General features: G+C 38.7%; 2 protein-coding genes across 2 annotated transcripts in view; both read left to right on the top strand.

Annotated features, from left to right (window-relative positions):
- Positions 1 to 2864, top strand: part of CLCA2 (chloride channel accessory 2) — a 33664-nt gene extending 30800 nt beyond the window's left edge. Inside the window, exon 14 of the mRNA XM_010963310.3 lies at positions 2333 to 2864. Coding sequence (XP_010961612.2) covers positions 2333 to 2775 — 443 coding nt within the window. The 3' untranslated portion in view covers positions 2776 to 2864. The remainder of the gene's footprint in view (positions 1 to 2332) is intronic.
- A 13234-nt stretch (positions 2865 to 16098) lies between these two features.
- The window catches only part of CLCA1 (chloride channel accessory 1), a 30091-nt gene continuing 27029 nt past the window's right edge, over positions 16099 to 19160 (top strand). Inside the window, exon 1 of the mRNA XM_010963309.3 lies at positions 16099 to 16310. Within this exon, the coding sequence (XP_010961611.1) occupies positions 16149 to 16310 (162 nt within the window). The 5' untranslated portion in view covers positions 16099 to 16148. The remainder of the gene's footprint in view (positions 16311 to 19160) is intronic.

The raw sequence follows: 19160 nt of genomic DNA, 5'->3' as shown, positions 1-19160 counted from the left end.
TTAGCAGATGGACCACGATGTGACTCAGCATAGTTTTCTGATTCTTGTTCTGTCGGGATTGCTAAGCTCCCCGAGTCTGTGGAGTGTTCTTTTCATCAAATTTGGAATATTTTCAACTGCTACATCATCAGAAAATTTCTGCTCTGTCCTTTTTCTTCTTTCCTTCCCGGATATATTTATAATTATTTTATATTATATATTATATTACATTATATCATATACACATATATCCATATAGTGATATATCAGTGGATCTTATGGGTCATTTAGATTCTGTTCAATTTTTCTATTCTTTTTTTTTTTTTTTTTGCCTGTAAGTATGGATGATTTTAATGGACCTGTCTTCAAGGATAAATTCTTTCTTCTCTTATGTAAAATCTGCTATTAATCCTCTCAAATGAAATTTTTATTAATTTTTTTTCAATTCTGGGATTTCCATTTTCTTCCTTTTTAGTTTCCATATCTCACCTCAAATTTCCCATCCCTTCATTCAGTATATCCAAATTGTCTTGCAGACCTTCAATATATTCATCATAGATTTTTAAGGTCCTTGTCTATTAATTTCAAATCTCAGTCACTTGTGACTCTTTTTTTAATTTGCTGATATTTTTCTTGACCACAGGTCACATTTTCTGTTTCTTCGCACATCTAATAATTTCTTCATTGTATATTAGACATGAGGTAGTAAATTATAGACTCTGGAGTTTGTTATATTCCCCTGAAGAGTTTTGAAATTTTTTTCTAGTAGATCCTAGGGTCACCTTGAATTTGAGACTTGGTTTTACTTTTGGATAGGGTTTGTTTCAGTTTTATACTTAATCCTAGAACATATCCTTTAATTCTGGGACACAATCTTTATTCCTAAACCACAGCTTTTCTAGGGTTTCAATGGACATCACAAGGTATTTACCAAATTCCGCTAATGTGGCAAGACCCACACTCCAAACTCTACTTTCCCCTGTGGTGGACACTGTAATGTAAAAATCTGCTCCATTTTTCAGCCATCTGTTGTTTTCCCTTGAGTCCTTGATGTTTCACCCACACGTGCACAACTCAGAGGTTTTTCAATGATTTGAGAGAAGCTAACACACAGATTTGGGGCTCATCCCTCACTGGCTCCCTCAATTTTCAACCACTATGGCAACCGCACACTCAGTCCCCTGATTTTGCAGACCAAGAAGATAGTGGCTTTCCGCATCAGTTTCAGCAATCTGTACTGAGTGGAAATGTCCTCAGAGAAAAGCTGCATAAACAGGAATCAGTCCCAGTCTGTTTCCCTTCCTTCTCCGGCTGCATCTCCTCTGGTTTCTTTCTGTTTTTATCTGATTCCAATTCTTCAATAGTCTTCTTCCCCCCTTTATTTCTTCAGAGTTCATACCTGTTACCTATTGGTACATTTAGTCCAACAGAAGCCACTTAACCATTACCAGAACGGAATTTTACCTCTGACTCGAGTTATAAATATTTTTGTCACTTAACGTGCATATTTATATTTTGCCTAGGAGGCTTTTTCCCACATAGGAAATTTTCATTTTATGTATTCAAGTTTATCCATTTTTTTATGGCTCATGAATTTTGAGTCTTAATTAGAAGGTCTTTTTCCACTTCAAGTTTATAAAGAAATTCATCCATTGTTCCCTACTAAATACTTAATATTTTAATATTTTAATTTTTTACATCAAAGTTTTAAATTACTTTGGAGCTCATCCTGAAGAAAAGGTTTGCAGTATGGATCCTATTTTTTCCAGGTTTTTGCCCAACTGTCATAACACAATTATCAAGAAATTTGTATTTTCACCCATTAATCTGAATTCTATCTCTGTCATGTACTAAATTCCTAGATGTATTGTGACCTACTTTTAGACATGAATCTATTCATGGGCCAGTACTGCAGTGTTTTAATTACTGAAGCATTACAGTGTTTTTATATTTGATAAGGTCAGTCCTTCTACTAAAAAATTGCTATTTTTTAGACTTTATATGCTTAAACTCGATGACTTATTTTTGCTTGAACTTTACAATAAGCTTGTTAAAATAGAAACTAGGGACACTTAATAAAATCATGTAAAATTTATAAAATAGCTTAGGGAAAATAATATCTTTATTCTATGGAATCTTGCTATTCAAAAAAAAACATAGTGACTTTTCTCTTATTCAGGTTTTAATGTGAGTTCTTATACAGCATCTTAAAGTTTTGTTCATATGCATATTTCTTGTTTTGTTTATTCCTATGTATTTTGACTTTTGTTTGTATTGTCATTAGCTATTTCTAATAAATTAGAAAAGTTACTCAAAAATCACTTAACTTCCCATTTAAATTTTTTAATTGCAGCTAACAGCTATGAAATAAGAATAAGTAAAAGTCTACAGAATATTCAAGATGACTTTAACAGTGCCATTTTAGTGAATACATCAAAGCTAAATCCTCAGCAAGCTGGTACCAAGGAGATATTTACATTCTCACCAGAGCTTTTCACAACTGGACCTGAACAACAACCCAATGGAGAGACACAAAAAAGCCACAGAATTTATGTGGCAATGCGAGCAATCGATAGGAACTCCTTAAAGTCTGCTGTATCTAACATTGCCCAGGCATCTCTGTTGATTCCCCCAAATTCTGCTCCTGTACTTGCCAGAGATGATCTTATATTGAAAGGAGTTTTAACAGCAGTGGGATTCATAGGAGTCATTTGCCTCACTATAGTTGTAACACATTGTACTTTAAATAGGAAAAAGAGAGCAGACAAGAAAAAGAATGAAACAAAATTACTATGAACAAATATGTCTGTACCTTCCTTCTTAAACATAAGACCCATGGCTTTTGTACTTTACAAAAATGTATCAATAAAATCAAATTAACATCAGATTATTACAAATGCTTTGAGTTTTTGCATAATACAGATCAGATCTTTACGTGGTAAATAGACAAAAAAAAAATCTTTCATAACCCTAATTGGGGCGGGGGGAGCGGTTAAAAAACCTTTAAGCTTTGGCTATAGACAAAATAATAAAAGATATTCTCTAAGGTAATGTGTTCAAAGGCAAGGGCAAAACTGAATCACAGAGTCAAGAACAGCTTGTTTTATTGAAGAGAACAAATAGCTTTAAGTAGAGAAAAGGAGGTTAGATCTGAATGATGTGGTATAACTGTCTTTACAAAGCAACTGTTCAGTTGCTGTGATGAATTTTTCATTTCCCCTTATCTGTTCAGAACGGGTTGCTTGTTTATGACTAAAGATCAAGCTCATTTCATATGTGAAGCCCCTATTGTAAAGGTCTTTGCCCCTTGCCATTTGGCTCACTGTACTACAGATAAATCCCACTGCTCATGCTCAGAAAGATCTTGGTTCACCGTAAGCATTAACCTGACAATGTGGGTATTATACTTGTCCCCTGACACTGGCTTTATAACAGAGGTCTATTGAATTTATTTTTTTTAATATAACTTTTTACTGTCATCGAAGCAGCTTTCCAAGTTATTGCCTCGGGTGTTATTCAGTGAAAATGATTATAGTTCTTGTAAGCCTTTAAGTAAAGAATGAAAGACATAGTTTTGAGCTTATTTTGATACATACATAGGCTGTATAGTTTTCATTCAATTTCAACCAAGGAAGAAGTCACAAGGGAGGAACTGACCTTTGGAAATTATTAATGATCCTTTTTTTTTTGTTAGTTAAGTAAGACTCCAGGAGTTCTTTCCCCATAGAGGATTATTTACCTGCAGGGGTGGAGGGCAAATATGGAGAGGGAAGCACAGATCACAAGTAAATAGAAATTATGTTTCATCTAATTTTACTCTCTTTACTTTTTAAAGATTATTGAGCAATGAAGTCATTTGCTTTGCATATTAAAGAACTTAGATCTTTATTGGCTAAATACAGACAATAATGTGGAACAGAGCTGTTTATAACCAGGACCAACTAAGAATGAAAATTAGATTAAGTTTTGGGGTGGGGTGGGGAGGGAATTGCGAGGAACTGGAACAAGAATGAAAAGACACACAGAGCATGAAACGCTGAGTAGAAGATTCAGAGCAGTGCTGGGGAGTAAAATGACCAACCAGTATCTCCACTGAGGCTGCTCCTGGTAGCTCACCTTAGACCTGTCACATGCCACGTCTAAATTTTCACGGATGGGAACTTCAAGTCCCCACTTGGCAGTCAGTTCCTCTTCCCTCTATTGCCATAAAAATGCCTCACAGCCTGGGATCTCTGTAGCTTCAATGGGCTAGTAAAATATTAAGATGCTGTGTGTGGCGGGTTTTAAGTCCTCAGATGTTCTCCTAATTTTATAGACCAGAGAATGGAGGGGTAAGGGAATAATCTAAAGCACTGTGCTGGTTAATGGCAGCACTACATGGGCAGAGAGCCAGGCTGTCACATGCTGCTCCTTCATACTGCTTGTGTCTATTGAAGAAGGTAGGAAAGATGCCAGGGATTATGCCTGGAAATATTTAAACCTTCAAGGTCAATAAGCAGGAGAACAGGTCTATGTTTAAGAAACAGTGTTTTTTCTTTTTCTTCATCCTGTGGGTACAGAAATGAACAAATGGATGTAAGTCCAGAAATTAGTGGATCAGAAGAAGCAAAACCGAGATACATTAAGGATGTTAAGGCAATAAACTGAAATATATTATAGCAGAGTAGAAATGATGATCTCAACAAATGAACAAGGTAAACAAGCTCCAGTGATTGTGAGAGAGTGAAGCCTCAGATGACAATAAAGATGTGGTAAATGTGGGACGATACTCATTTAGAGATCCCAGCAGTCACCAATAGGACAGAGCCACTGCAAAGGAGGTGACACTGATCCTGGACCAATGGTAAGGAACAGAAACAGACAAGAGTTGGGCCAAAGAGAATGAGGAACTGTGAGGCACTGATCACTAGTGGACTATCATATGAATAGCGACATCATTGAGGATTTGATCCAAGATTGCAAGAGGACGAGAAAATGTGGGCCAGATGCGCAGTTATCCAGGAGAGGGAAGAGACGTCTAGGTTTGAAGGTGACATAGTCAGGTATTATTATCTTCACATGCCACAAAGGTAATTGCTATGCAGTATGTAGACATTTGTTCTGGAAGCTGAGGACAATATGCCTTCCATTTTTACTCTATTATTTTAGGCATATTGTAAAAGAAGGCTAAATTTCAATGGGAGAGAGAGAGAAGATTTTTAGGAGATGAGTTCACATAGCCTATGCACTAAGCCAATTGCTGTTTATGTGTGAGATGTTGACTGCCCCAAAAGTACGTTTGCATCTGCATGGTTGTATTAGAAAGTCTACCCCCACATTATTTTGTTTGCTTTAGGCTCTGCCTTCTGCTATAATGAAATTATTTTTGGAAGAGTTGATCCTTAACTATATCATTTATTGAAAACAAACAAAATGAAAAGACAACCTAAGGAATGGGAGAAAATACTTACAAATGGTGTGACTGACAAGGGCTTAACATCTAGGATACACAAACAGCTTGTACAACTCAACAGCATAAAACAAGCAGCCCAATCAAAAAATGGGCAGAAGATCTAAATAAACTTTACTCCCAATGAAGACATACAGATGGCCAACAGACACATGAAAAGATGCTCAATATCACTAATTATCAAAGAAATGCAAATCAAAGCTACAATGAAGTGTCACCTTACACCTTACAGAATGGCCATCATTAAAAAGTCCGCAAATGATAAATGCTGGAGAGGGTGTGAAGAAAAGGAAACCCTCCTACACTGTTAGTGGGAATGTAATTTGGTACAGCTCTATGGAAAGCAGTATGGCAAGTCCTTAAAAAACTAAAAATAGAGTTACCATATAATCCAGCAATCTCACTTCTGGGCATGTATCAGGAGAAAACCCTAATTTGAAAAGATACATGCACCCCAAAGCTCACAGCATCACTGCTTACAATAGTCAAGACACGGAAGCAACCTAAATGTCCATCAGCAGATGACTGAATAAAGAAGTTGTGGTGTATACATATATATATATAGTGGAATATTACTCAGTCATAAAAAAAGAATAAAATGCCATTTGCTGCAACATGGATGGACCTAGAGATTATCATACTAAGTGAAGTAAGCCAAAAAGAGAAAGACAAATATCATATGATAGTACTTATATGTGGAATCTAAACAAAAATGACACAAAGGAACTTATTTACAAAACAGAAAGAGATTCATAGACAGAAAACAAACTTACAGTTACCAAAGGGGAAAGGAGGGGGAAGGGATAAATTAGGAGTTTGGGATTAGCAGATATAAACTACTGTATACAAAACAGATAAACAACTAGGTCCTAGCCCACAGCACAGCACATTCAATAGCTTGTTATAACCTATAATGAAAAAAATTTGAAAAAGAAAAAAATATATAACTGAATTACTGTATTGTACACCAGAAAATAACACAACATTGTAAATCAACTATACTTCAATTAAAAAAATAAGTAAATAAAACAATGTGACAAATCCAACTGCATTAATGGCAGTGTTGCTCACATCAAACTAATCCTTTTGCTGGTAACAATTAAAACTATTAAAAAATATGAAACACAACTCTTCAAAGGTACTGGACACCAAAAAAAGCAGGCAGAAACTGGAGGAGATATGACCCTTGAACAAAGGGAAGCAATATAGGTGAGATCCACATTTAACCAACTTTCCCCTCAAAGGCATTCCCAGTTTGCTCAGAGCATCTGGATAGATCTCAGCAGAAAGCAGCAGTCTTATTGGGTTGACAAGCCAGAAGTAAGAGTTCTGGGTCACCAAAGAGGGAGGAAATCTCAGAAAGAAAGCAGCTTCAAGGGAGAAGTTCCCAAATCTGCATTCTCGCAATTCTTGAATGAGTCCTAAGCTTCAAAAATTCTAATGGAAAACAAGAACTTTGAGGCTAAAATAGCTGAATAGAGATTTCAGCAACTGCCCAAGCTTAAGGAGAAAAAGTTAAAGGTTCAACCCCACCCAAGTTAGAGGTGTTGGTAAGCATGTGTGTTTCCATTAAAACTCCAGCAGGGCCACATTAGGAGTAAGGACCATACTCCCAGACTAAGAGTTATGCCTTAGGAAAGAGGGCAGAACTGAAACAGATCCACTCTGACAAAATCTAAAACCAAGTCTCCATAGAATCAAAATTATATTCACCAATGATTAAACTACAGCTGTAACATAACTCAGAGGAAGATAACATAATACAGAGTCTCTACGACATATCATCCAGTGTATAATAAAACATTAATAGACACACCAACAAGGAGGAAATGTGTCCTATAAGTAATAAGAACAAAAATCTGTCAATAAAAGAAGATCCAAAAATGATCCACACTTAGAATTAGCAGATAATGAGTTTATAATAACTATTATAAATAAGATAACAAAATTATAGGAAAAGATATATATATAGGTGATGAATAGGGGAGAAATTTTAGGAAAGATGTAAAACTCTTTGAAAAGAAGCAAATGACAATCCCAAAGATTGAAAAATAAAACATATAAAAAAATTGTGCAGGGGGAGGGTACAGCGCAAGCAGTAGCGTGCAAACTTAGCATGCATGAAGTCCTTGGTTCAATCCCCAGTACCTCCTCTAAAAATAAATAATAAACCACCCCCCCAAAAAAAAGAAAAAGAAAACAATTTGTAATGGATTAACAACCAACTGTTACCGCAGAAGACAGGATCCTATGACTTGAAGATAGGAAAATAGAAAACATCTAAATGGAAGCATTTCATTAAAGAAAAAAAAGAGAGAGAGAAAGCCCAGATGACCTGTGTGACATTATCCAGCAGTGTAACATACATGTAAGTGAGTCCCAGAAATAGAGGGAGGGAAAATAGGGCATAAAAATATTCAAATAAACATTGGCTGAAATGTTTCCAAATTTCCAAACTATCGACCCACAGGAAAGATGACTGACTACTCATCAGGAACAACTGAGAATAGAAGACAGCAAAGGACATCTTAGAGTGCTGAAAGCAAATCTGTCAATGCAGAGCCCCGTATTGAGTGAAGACATCTTTAAAAATGATAATTAAAAGCTGAAATGATTTTCACCAGCAAGAAATACAACAGGAATTTATTTAAGCTATTAAGGAAAATGGTATCTGGTGTATATACAGGTCTACAGCATGAAAGAAAGATCACCGGAAATGATAAATAGGTAGGTAAATATAACACACTGTTAATTTTCTTTACTTAATTAATTCCTTTAAAAGACAATTAGCAGTTTAAAGCAAAAATAGATAGTATTGTGGTACAGATGACATAAAGAAGTGAGATATAAAACGATAAGAGCAGAATGGAAAGAAAAGTGATAAATGGAATTATACTGTTTAAAGGCACTTATATCACATATACAATATTAATTCAAGGTAGACTGGGATAAATTAAGGATGCTTATTGTAACCCATTTGTGCCTATTAATAATAGAAAAAGGCATAAAATAAAGGCTAATAAATAAGATAAAATGGAACATTAAAACTACTCAATTAACACAAAAGAAGACAAGTAAAGAACAAGAATAAAAGAACACAAGGGAATAACAAAAAAGCATACAGCAAGATGTAGACTTAAAACCAGCTAAATTAATAATTATATTAAATATAAATAGACTAAAAACTTCAACTAAAAACAAGAGATTTTCAGACTTGACGAAAGAGCAAGACCCAACTATATGGAATTCACAACAGATGCATTTTAAATATAAAGATATGGAAATTGAAAGTGAAAAAAAGGAAAATGGTATATCATGCAAACACTAAGCATAAAAAAGCTGGCGTTAGTATATTATTATGGAACAAAACAGAACTCGAAAAAGGAAAGAAAAAGATGAGTCATTTCAAAGTAATAAAAAAATTCATCAAAAAGGTACAGCAATCTTAAATGTGTATGAACCTACTAATAGAACTTCAAAATACCAGAAACAAAAATTGCCAGAACTAAGGGAGAGATGATCAAATGATCAATGATCAAACTTGGAGATTTAAATCTCCCACTGTCAATAACTATAGAACAACTAGACAGAATATTTGAACAACAGTATAAACCAATCTGACCTTGACATTTATAAAGTACCAAAAGCAACTAGTGCAGAATACATATTCTTTTTGAGTGCTCATGTATATGCTATGCCATAAAACACATCGCAGAAAAGAGTCCAGAAATAGACTTATACACATTTGTCACTAGATTTTCCACAAAGGCATGTGCAAATCAATGGGGCAAGGAAACTCAATGGGTAAAAAAGAATTTCTTTTAATAAATGATGTTGGAACAATTAGACATATGTTTGGGAAAACAACTTTACTCCTACCCTGTAAAAATATGAATTCACGATGAATCATAGATATAAATATGAGTTAAGATATAAACTTTTAGAAAAAAAATAAGAAAATATCTTCACAACTATAGTGTAGAAAAATTTCTCAGAACAGAGAAAAACTAAGCATAAAAAAATAATAAGTTGGATTGCATCAAAACTAAATAACTGTGCTCATCAAACGTCATCATTAATAAATAAAAATGTAAGCTAGAGTGGAAAAAAATATTCACAACAAATCTAACAAAGAAGTTACATCCAGAATACATAAAAATGTTATAAATCAGTAATAAAAAGACAAAGAACCCAATAAAATGAACAAAAGACTTAAACAGACACTTGACAAAAGAGGATATATAAATAGCCAATAAGCACACACAAAGGCGACCAACACCTGAAACTGACATAATATTGTAAATCAATCATAACTTCAATCAAAAATGGACAATAATCAACACTATCAGTTATCAACAAATTGAAAATGGTAACTATCATGAAATACATCTTCATTCCCCAGAACAACTAGAACAATTAAATTATAAAGATTGGCAATAAGAAATGTTGACAAAGATGTGTAGCAATTGTAACTTTTCTACATTGGTGAGTGAGCAACCACTTTGGAATACTGCCTGGCCATTTCTTAAAAGTTACACATGTATCTAAACCTTGACCCAGCAATTCCACTTCAAGAGAGATGAAAAGATACATCCACCAAAAGACTTGCTCAAGAATGTACAGCCACTTTATTCATAACAGCCCCAAGCTGGAAAAAAAATAGTTTCTATTAAAAATGGATAAAACAAATGTTGCTATTTGTGTGAATTCACAATGGAATTCACCACTCAGCCACAAAAAGAAACAAACAAGTGACACATGCAAACAAAACACCTGAATCTCAGAAGGGTTATGATGAGCTAAGTAAGTCAGACTCAAAAGAGCACAGACTGCATGATTCTATGTATAAAAACGTCAAGAACAGTACTAAACTCTGGATATAGAAATCATAACAGTGGTTGTCTCAGAGCACAAGTGTGAGGGCTCACTGGAAAGGACACAAGAAAGCTTTCCAGAGCCATGAAAATGTTATAGGTATTTATCGGGATCGTGATTGCCTGGGTGTGCACACGTTTGTCAAAATTCATTTACCTAATTACACTTGTTCTGTGCATTTTATTGTATATGCATTTTGCCTCAAAAGAAACAATATGAATGGATTTACTGTATTCTTCCCTTTTATCAAGCATTATAGCAACGATTCTCAACCAGGAGTGATTTGTTTCTCAGGGGACACTTGGCGATGTGTGCAGACTCTTTTGATCATCACAGCTCGGGGTGTGATCTAGCAGGTAGAGGCCAGGGATGCTGCTGAACACCCTACAACGCGCCGGACAGCCCCCACAACAAAGACCTACCCGACCAAAATGTCAGTGGTGCCAAGACTGAGAGACCCTGCTTTACAGGGGGGAAGGGAAAGGCATCATTTACAAGCAAATTTGACACATGAATCTAAGAAAAAGTGGCCTTAATGAAGGGGGAAAAGGGCACAAAACTGTGAGCCAGATTTAAATGAAGTAGAGAAGACAAAAAGAAGATAAAAAGGTTTAAATAAAGTGAAGATGGTCCATGTGAGAGGACTGAATTCATAAGGCTGGTAGAAATCTAACTGACGAAAAAAAATAAAGAAGGGGAATGGATATAAAGTTGAGTAGATGCTGCGTTATGTGCTAAGATCTGTGTTGTGATCTGTGAAGGCAAAATACAGGCAAACAGGGAACAGAAGTAGAGGGGATGTCAGGTAAGCAGTGGGCTCCGAGGGAATGAGAATCTGATTTATTTTGTATGTATCATAGGAAGTAGAAAACGCACAGACCAGGCACTAAGAGAGAGACAACGTGAGATATGAAAGTGAGGGATACAATTACAGGCACACGATGACAGAGAAGCACTCAGGGGCACAGAAACAGGTGCTCACACCCATGGAGGTAATTAGAGCTTATCCTCAAAGTTCAAAAGAAATGCCTCCCTCCATAAACCTCTTCTGCACTTAGAGCACAGAGCTCTTATCAGCAAGGTGATTCCCTAGCTGGGTGGAGAGTGCCCCAGATGGTGGGTGGCCAGCTTCACGTGCCCCTCCCTCTCAGCTACAGGCTGCCAAATCTTATCAAAAATCTATCTGAGAACACTTATCTCAGGGGCACAAGAAGGAGGAAGCTATCCAGTACATCCATCTCCCTGGCTTTGTGGAACAAAAGCAATGTAAATTAACAAACATCCAAATGGAACATTACAAAAATCGGCATAGCTTATTTCACACGAATATAGGAAAGAGGAAGCAAGAGTGTGAAGAAGGCGAAAGGAGAAGAAGTGAGTGAAATGGAAGAGTAAAGAAGGAAACAGGCTGGAAATGTAACTGGAAATTAAATTTAAAGAAGACCGCACCACCACTCCTATGCTAGCATGCCAGGATTTCCAAATGATGGTCTTTAGTCCAGTATGTAATTTTATGTATAAATTTATTTCAATTACAAAAGTAATACGTGCTATTGTTAAAACTACAGATGGTGAAGTAAGGTGTGATTAACAAAATGGATGTCAAATAAATAAGCTTATTTATTCTTTCATTAATGGACATTTGGGTAATTCCACTATTTACTATTATAAAGTGAGTTTTGAGGAACAAGTATTACTCTTGTACATATAATCTTATGCACCTGTGTGAGTTGTCCTTGGTCTATGCAATTTTGTGCAGCTGTGTGAGTCTATCTGTAGGGTAAATCTCTAGAATGGAATTGCTATGTTGAAAGATACACTTTTGATGCATATTTCCTTCCAAAATATTTGTACCAATTTTTCTCCCATCAAATAATGTATGAATACCCATTTCCTCATTGCCTTATTACCATTACTAAAGGAGGTAATGAACTGGACAGGGGAGTGGAAGCAGGAGTCATATTGAGCTACTACATGGCAAACAGCTAAACACTGACTCTTAAACATCAATATCTTAAAAATACACTTTGGTCATTCTTACTTGATTCCATCTAATGCAAAGTCCCAGCCTTCTCCTTCTTGTTGGCTCCTCTCTCACCTTTCCCTTCAAGGCTAAGGTTTGGGTAAACAGGAGTGAGGAAGAAATGCAAAGATACTTAGTTCACTGAATAAACTCCATGTGCCAGGCATTGTGCTAACCATGCTGTATTTGCTTTAAATTTTCCCATATTCATAACACCAGTATATCATAACTAATGTCATTAAAAGTAGATATGATGCAAGAGGTGTTATTAGAGATAGAGAAGACATTTTGCAATGATAATTATATAACAATCCTAAATTTGCGTGCAACAAAAATATAGCTTTAAAATATATAAAGCAAAAGTTGGTAGAACTGAATAAAAAGAAAAAGAAAGAGACAAATTCACAATTATAATTGGACATTTTAACACAGCTCTCTCAGTAACTGAGAGAACAAGCAGACAAGAAATTGGTAAGAAAAGAAAAGATTTGGATAACATGATTAACCAGCTTGGCCTAACATATATAGAACATTATACCCAACATCTGCAGAATGCACATTTTTCTTAAAAGCACATGGAACATTTTGCCAAAATAGACCATAAGCTGAAGCAAAAAGGCAAGTGTCAACAAAGTTGAAATGATTTAAATCTTAGACTATGCTTTCTGACCTCAGTGGAATTAAATTAGAAATCAAGAATAGATTAACTAGAGAATCCCCAAATGTCTGGAAGTTAAGTAACTCCTTGTTGTATAGCCCATATGCTAAAAAAAAAAAAAAAAACCAAAAAAAACCCCAAAACCCTCAAAATGAAAGTTAGAATATTTAGAACTGAATAATAACTAAAATATGGTATAGAAAAACTTATATGATGAAGCTAAAGCAATAGTCAGAAGGAAATTTAAAGAAGAAACAATGTTTTCTAAACAAACTATTCCAGGGAATACAAAAAAGGAAACATTTCCCAACTTGTTTTATGGGACCAGATAGCCTTGATACCGATACTTGGCAAGGCCCTTACAAGTCAGTAAGTAAATCATGGTAGAGTTTTATAATGGAATGCAATGGAAAAAGAACATATTACTGCTACATGCAGCAACATGACTGAATTTCATGCAGAAAATGTTATGTGAAAATGAAAATGTTAGAGGACATATTTCTGGTTATATAAAGTACACAAATGTAAAATTAATCAGTGTGGTGATGGAGGTCAGTATAGTGATTACCATTTGGAAGTTTTTGACTAGATAGGAACACAAAAGAAACTTCTGGGATGTTGGAAATACTCCATCTTTGGTGAAAGCGTGTCTCTTGAGCTGTTACCCCCCTGCGCCTCTGGTCTGTGTCACTGGGCCCATCTGGGTTGTCTCTGACAAAGCCGGATCCCAGGTTCCCTGGTGTGATGCTTTATGTGAGCCGAAGCCTCTGTGGACATGTTTAGGGTGAACCTGGGCGCCAGAGAGGGTGGGGGTGCCCCCACAGCCTGCCCAGGGGAGGCCATGCTGAACCCTGCCCTCTGTCTGGGGATGCAGAGAAGAGCCAACGGTGCCAGGAGATGAGAAAACTGGGGCAGCAGCAAGGACTCGCTCCACTGGAAAGGCAGCCGAGGCCCAGCAGCAGGGAAGGCCAAGCGAACTCCGGAGAGGCAGCTAAAGTGGGAGGCACACCAGCTGACCCTCGGCGGGGGTGCCAGCCCCAGGCACAGCCCTGCAAGGGCAGGGCAACTGAGGGCCCGGACCCCTCAGGAATGGAGGATTGGGCTGTGCTAACAGGTAAACAAAGACGCAGATCAGCCAAAATGCTGGCGGAAAGTGAGAGAAGCTGGAGGCGAAGGGAGGAGGCGGAACGACGTACCTGTGATGGCCTTGCGACCAGCGGTAGCAGCGGCACGGCAGTTTGTTTCAGTAACTCTCTTGCTTGGGGTGAGGAGATCGCAAGTGCCCACGACCTCGGCAGAGATTCTCTGAGTGAGTAGGTGTATACCTTCCCTCAGGAAGACCTGAGAGAGCGTGTGCTCCCCCCAATTCCAGCCGTACCTTATACTGTGGGAGCCAGATAGGATGGAAGGACAGGAGTGGATCTGAGCAGTCCAACGAGTAAATTGCACTGCACTCACCTCAAGGAACCTCTGTAGGTTTTCTCAGCCCCAGCTGTCTACGTGGCCCCGCGGGCACTTGGTCCCCCTCAGTCACTGCCTGCTCCCTGCAAGCCCACGGGGTCCCACTGCCAGAGGCCAGTCAGGCTCTGACCCCCTGTGCGCCGCAGGGCATGGGGTTTCCTTTCCAGCTTGCTGTGAAGGGGCTGGATGACACGGGCAGAATGTTCAGGGGAGCCGAGCACCTGCAGGAGATGAGCAGGAGCCAGACACTTCCCCTTCCTCCCTATAGCGGCCTCTTCCAAGGTGCAGTGTCTCTGTACAGCCCATTAGGAGACATCCCGGAGGGCAGGGCGGGCTGCTGGGTCTCCACTGAACCACAGTGGCCAGCTTAGTCAGCACCTTCCATTGCTTCCCGGCTTCCCTGACTCATTTCCCCCTTCACTCACTCTCACTGTTCTGCAAATCATTAGCATACAAGCTTGCATTTAGCTCTCTTTTCTAGGGAACTCAGGAGAGACACATATAGTTGGTGGTCTGAGATATTTCAGAATCTAAATTTTTATGACATATGTATAATAAATGCATACATTTATTCAATAAGCATTGAATAAATTATTTTTATATTACAAGCACATTTGGATCACCTGGACAACCACTTTATAATTGAGTACTTCCCCTCTAGTGCAATGCTTCCCTTTTGATGGATTAAAGATTATATACTTAAGCCGTAAGTACTAATTCTTAGTAACATGTACTAATTTAATTTTTATGAGTCAAAGTCAAAGAAAAAAGACAAGATGAAATTGATGGTTACCACCATGTGGAGATCAAATGAAGTCATGGGATGAAAGGATATTTCAAGTAATTTAAACACAGGAAAGCAGTGGACCACTTTGGGTTTTCATCGGAGGTTTGGCAGACTCAAAAAAATCTACACAGCAGTGGGCAGTCCACAATTCACGTTCTGAGAGGCATTTAATTTCAGTAAAATAATTTAATTTGGAATTTTATTGGGCAATCGAAGCTATGGAATAGAGAAATGAAGGTCTGATGAGGAAATCTGAGGGAGTCTTCCTTGCACAGTGAGAAATAAATTTTATCTTTTCTCTTCATTATAAAATATTCAGTAATATCTATGTTGCTTGCTAATTGTTTTGGTGCAAGTGGATTGTCTAAGGGAGTAACAAGAGGTGCTGAGCTTACGCAGAGATTGAAGAGGTAAAGATAAAGTCCACCGTGAGGGCTAACCGATATTTGGTTCACACATAACGCAGAACAGTTTGTTCTCCACGGGGCAGGCAGGGGTGAGAGCGTGGGGTTGGGTGGGTCAGTGTCCCTGGCTGGGCAAACATTTTTAAGAAGTAAACATCTTTCAATGGCAAAGCTGCTTGTCACCTGTGAGTCCTTCCAGGGAACAGGATGTAGCTCCCCACCCTTGTTCCCAGCTACTGGCAAAGGTAAACGCAAGATAAATGACCCTTTCAAAATAAAATATTTAAAAGTACACAAAATTTGAGACTAAGCTATGGTTACTGTTCCTCATAGTGGAGACAAGTGCAATAGTGAGACTATTTTGGGTCAAGGGGTTAAATTCCTGTAATAAACGGCCTCCGATAACTTGGGAAACTGTGTGTCTATGTATTCATATATATAGGAGTAAGGAAAGGCGCCTCCATAACCGACACTTCTCCACAGAGAGAGCACTCAAAGGGAGATGCACAGCAATGGGGTCTTCTAAGAGTTCTGTTTTCATCTTGGTCCTTCACCTTCTGGCAGGCGCCCTGAGTGAGTCGCTCATTCAGCTGAATAACAATGGCTATGAAGGCATTGTCATTGCCATCGACCCTAATGTGCCAGAGGATGAAACACTCATTCAACAAATAAAGGTAAGTCCAAAATGGTAATGACCCGTGCTTTTTTGTTTTTAATTAAGCATAATATGTGAAAAAGCAAACATGAGATTCCTAACTCCAGCTGCATGATACTGGCAAGTTATTTTTATATCTGTGCCTTCATTTCTTCAGCTATAAAATGGAAATAATAACACTTGACCATTATGATTCTTCCGAGGGATGAGATAATAAATGCAATGCACATGACTCAGACTTTGATACATTGTTGGCGCTTAATAAATGATGCCCACGTTTACTGGCTGTGGATGATTTCATCGAAAATTATTTAGTCCTAGACTAAGGCCGAGGCAGCTACATTTAGCAGATACTGTGAGACGCACAGAAGATAATTTCTTTGCCTGATTTTACCATTGGCTCATGTCAGATTCTCCTTTTAGTTTCCTAATTGTAACCCTCCTCTGTGATCCTAATGTAGGAGTTCAGGATACAGATCTCTGACTCAGGAACAAGACAGACCCCTCCAGTGGGAGGAAGCTCTGCATTTTGCCAGCCCCAGTGCCAGGGGTCCTCTCAGGCTCACTTGCTGTTCTTCTGCAGGGGAAGGAAGAACTAGGGAGGAGAGGCTTCCTGTCCTGCTGTAAAATGGAGGGACTAGACAGCTTGTGTACAACTGCAAACAGCTAGAATAAGACGGAACGAGCTTCTAAAAAACCAGCCTGGAATGCGGCTGGAGCCCACCCAGAGGCAGGATTGCATAATGAGTTAGAGTACTGGTCTGTAACACGGGGATAGTAGTAAGTACCTTCCTCACAGGACTTTGTGAGGATCGAAAATGCATGCATATAAAGGAACCTGGGCGAAGGGTGTGTGGGAACTCTGTACAATTTCTGCATATCATCTATAAGTCTAAAATTATCTCAGACACTAAAAAAAAAAACTTTAAAAATGCATGCAGAGTGCTGGGTACACAGGAAGAGCTCAGTAAATGGTAGGCATGGTCCTCAGTCTCCAGTCCCCCTTCTCATCCCAGATGGAAAGGGCTCATCCTTCCTGTCCAAGCCAAAGGGACTGAGACTTACTTCTCAGTGTGATCTCAGAAGTTAGTAGTGCAAGGGTCCCAAGGGCAGCTTCGAAAGATTCCTTGCTGTAAAGAGAAGCGAACCCAGAGAGATGGAGCTTGGAGAGAGAACCATCTCCACCACCAAGAGGAGTCTGGGGCTGGACAAGTGTAGCAGTTGGGGGTGTGGGCGGGGAGTCCATCTGTTTAACCAGAAGACCGTCAGCTATTACTGCCATTGGTGAAAGAGAAGTTCATACCTTTGAAACCTCTCAACAGTCAGAAGACTTGGGGAAACTTTGATCGCCTCTAAACTTAGAGATGGCATCAGCAAAAAAATGAAGCAGCCACTTGGAGCAACAGGCAAGGAAAGCATGGGAGGAAATGCGGCCACCATGTTTCTGTCCCTGGCTGGACACGGGGGCTCAGGAACATGCTGGAGGGAGCACGTAGGTGCCTTATCTCTAATGGCAACGGTGATTTATGTTTATACGGTGCTTTAGAGCAAAAGCAAGAGGACTTTCACCTCACTGTCTTTCAGGAGGGGGTGCTTCCTTCTGAGAAACATACTTTTCACTACAATTATTAAGTTGGCTTTCTGCTAAGAGTCCTAAGTGAGCGGGCTATGAGAGCAGTCGTTTGCATATTTCCTTCTCTGTCGCAGGAACACTGAAGGGCAACAGTGCGCTCAGAGTCCCCGACTGAGTAGTTAATACAATGAGTTCCTCCCTATTTGATGTTCCACACTTGCGGTCGAGGGCACTCACTGTGGGCTGTGCCACTTTCCTGGCCGTTCCTCCCTCTGCTTTCTCGGGGAGACTCTTCCCGGTGCCCCTGTGTAGGTGGAAGCCTTCAAGTCAGCTCTTAATTACTCGCTTCAGCAGGGCGGCCCCCACTGTCTCCCCACCTCCAGCACCGCAGATGGCGGCGCTGCGCTGGTTCCACCCACTGCACCTGCTCGACAGGCAGTGTCGCAGGAGCGGTGGGAGCTCCCCTCACTAGACGAGGGAGTGAGAGTCGGGGAGGAGCGCGCGCTCTCTGTCTGTCTGTCTCTCTCTTTCTCACACACACATATGAAAGAAAGATACACAACGGGAGTAGTTTGGGGTCTTCTCAATTCATGGGAGCCCAGGGACTGCCTGTCTCTGCTCTCCTGGACAGTTTGCCCCTCACTGTAACCACTTCATTCATTCATTTGTTCATTAATCCCACAAATACTTCCAGAGCATTTACATTATGTCAGCTAGCAGGAATCCAGTGCACATCCCACCATCCCTGTCCTTAAGGAATTACCACCCATCCTATAACCTTCATCCTTGACATTCTTCAGATCTCAGAAGTGTAAGTGTCTACCTGGGTGTGAGGTCACTTTCTCAGAAACTGAAACGTCAAAGCAAAGATTCCTACTAATGTTTCTATTAAAACACAGAAGATATTTTATGCTGTTTATTCTTCTTCCTAGGAGACACTGAAAATTTACATTTCACAAGTCAAATTGTAATCTAATACTCTCACATAGGAAGTTTTACACCTACTTTACAGCTTTTGGTGAGACTGACTCAGTATTTGTATTGTTTTAAATGATACAATGTTAAATTCTCTTAGTGATTGTCAAAACTTCAGCTTCTTTTTTGGAAGAAGAAAGTGCAAATCATTTTGAGAACTTTTTTAAAACTAGCAAGGCAACTATATTTATCACCATTTGAAATGATGGAAACTGAGGCTCAGAGAATCAAACAAATTCCTCAAGTTTACCCCATTAGGAAGAGGCAGAGCAGGATTCACCCTTGCGTCAATACCCAAGTGCTATTTTGCCCCGTAGAGTG

The sequence above is a fragment of the Camelus bactrianus genome, chromosome 13 (genome assembly GCF_048773025.1).
Source record: "Camelus bactrianus isolate YW-2024 breed Bactrian camel chromosome 13, ASM4877302v1, whole genome shotgun sequence".
Lineage (NCBI taxonomy): Eukaryota > Metazoa > Chordata > Mammalia > Artiodactyla > Camelidae > Camelus > Camelus bactrianus.
The sequence above is the reverse complement of the archived record's forward strand: the minus strand, read 5'-3'. Positions and strand labels throughout refer to the sequence as shown.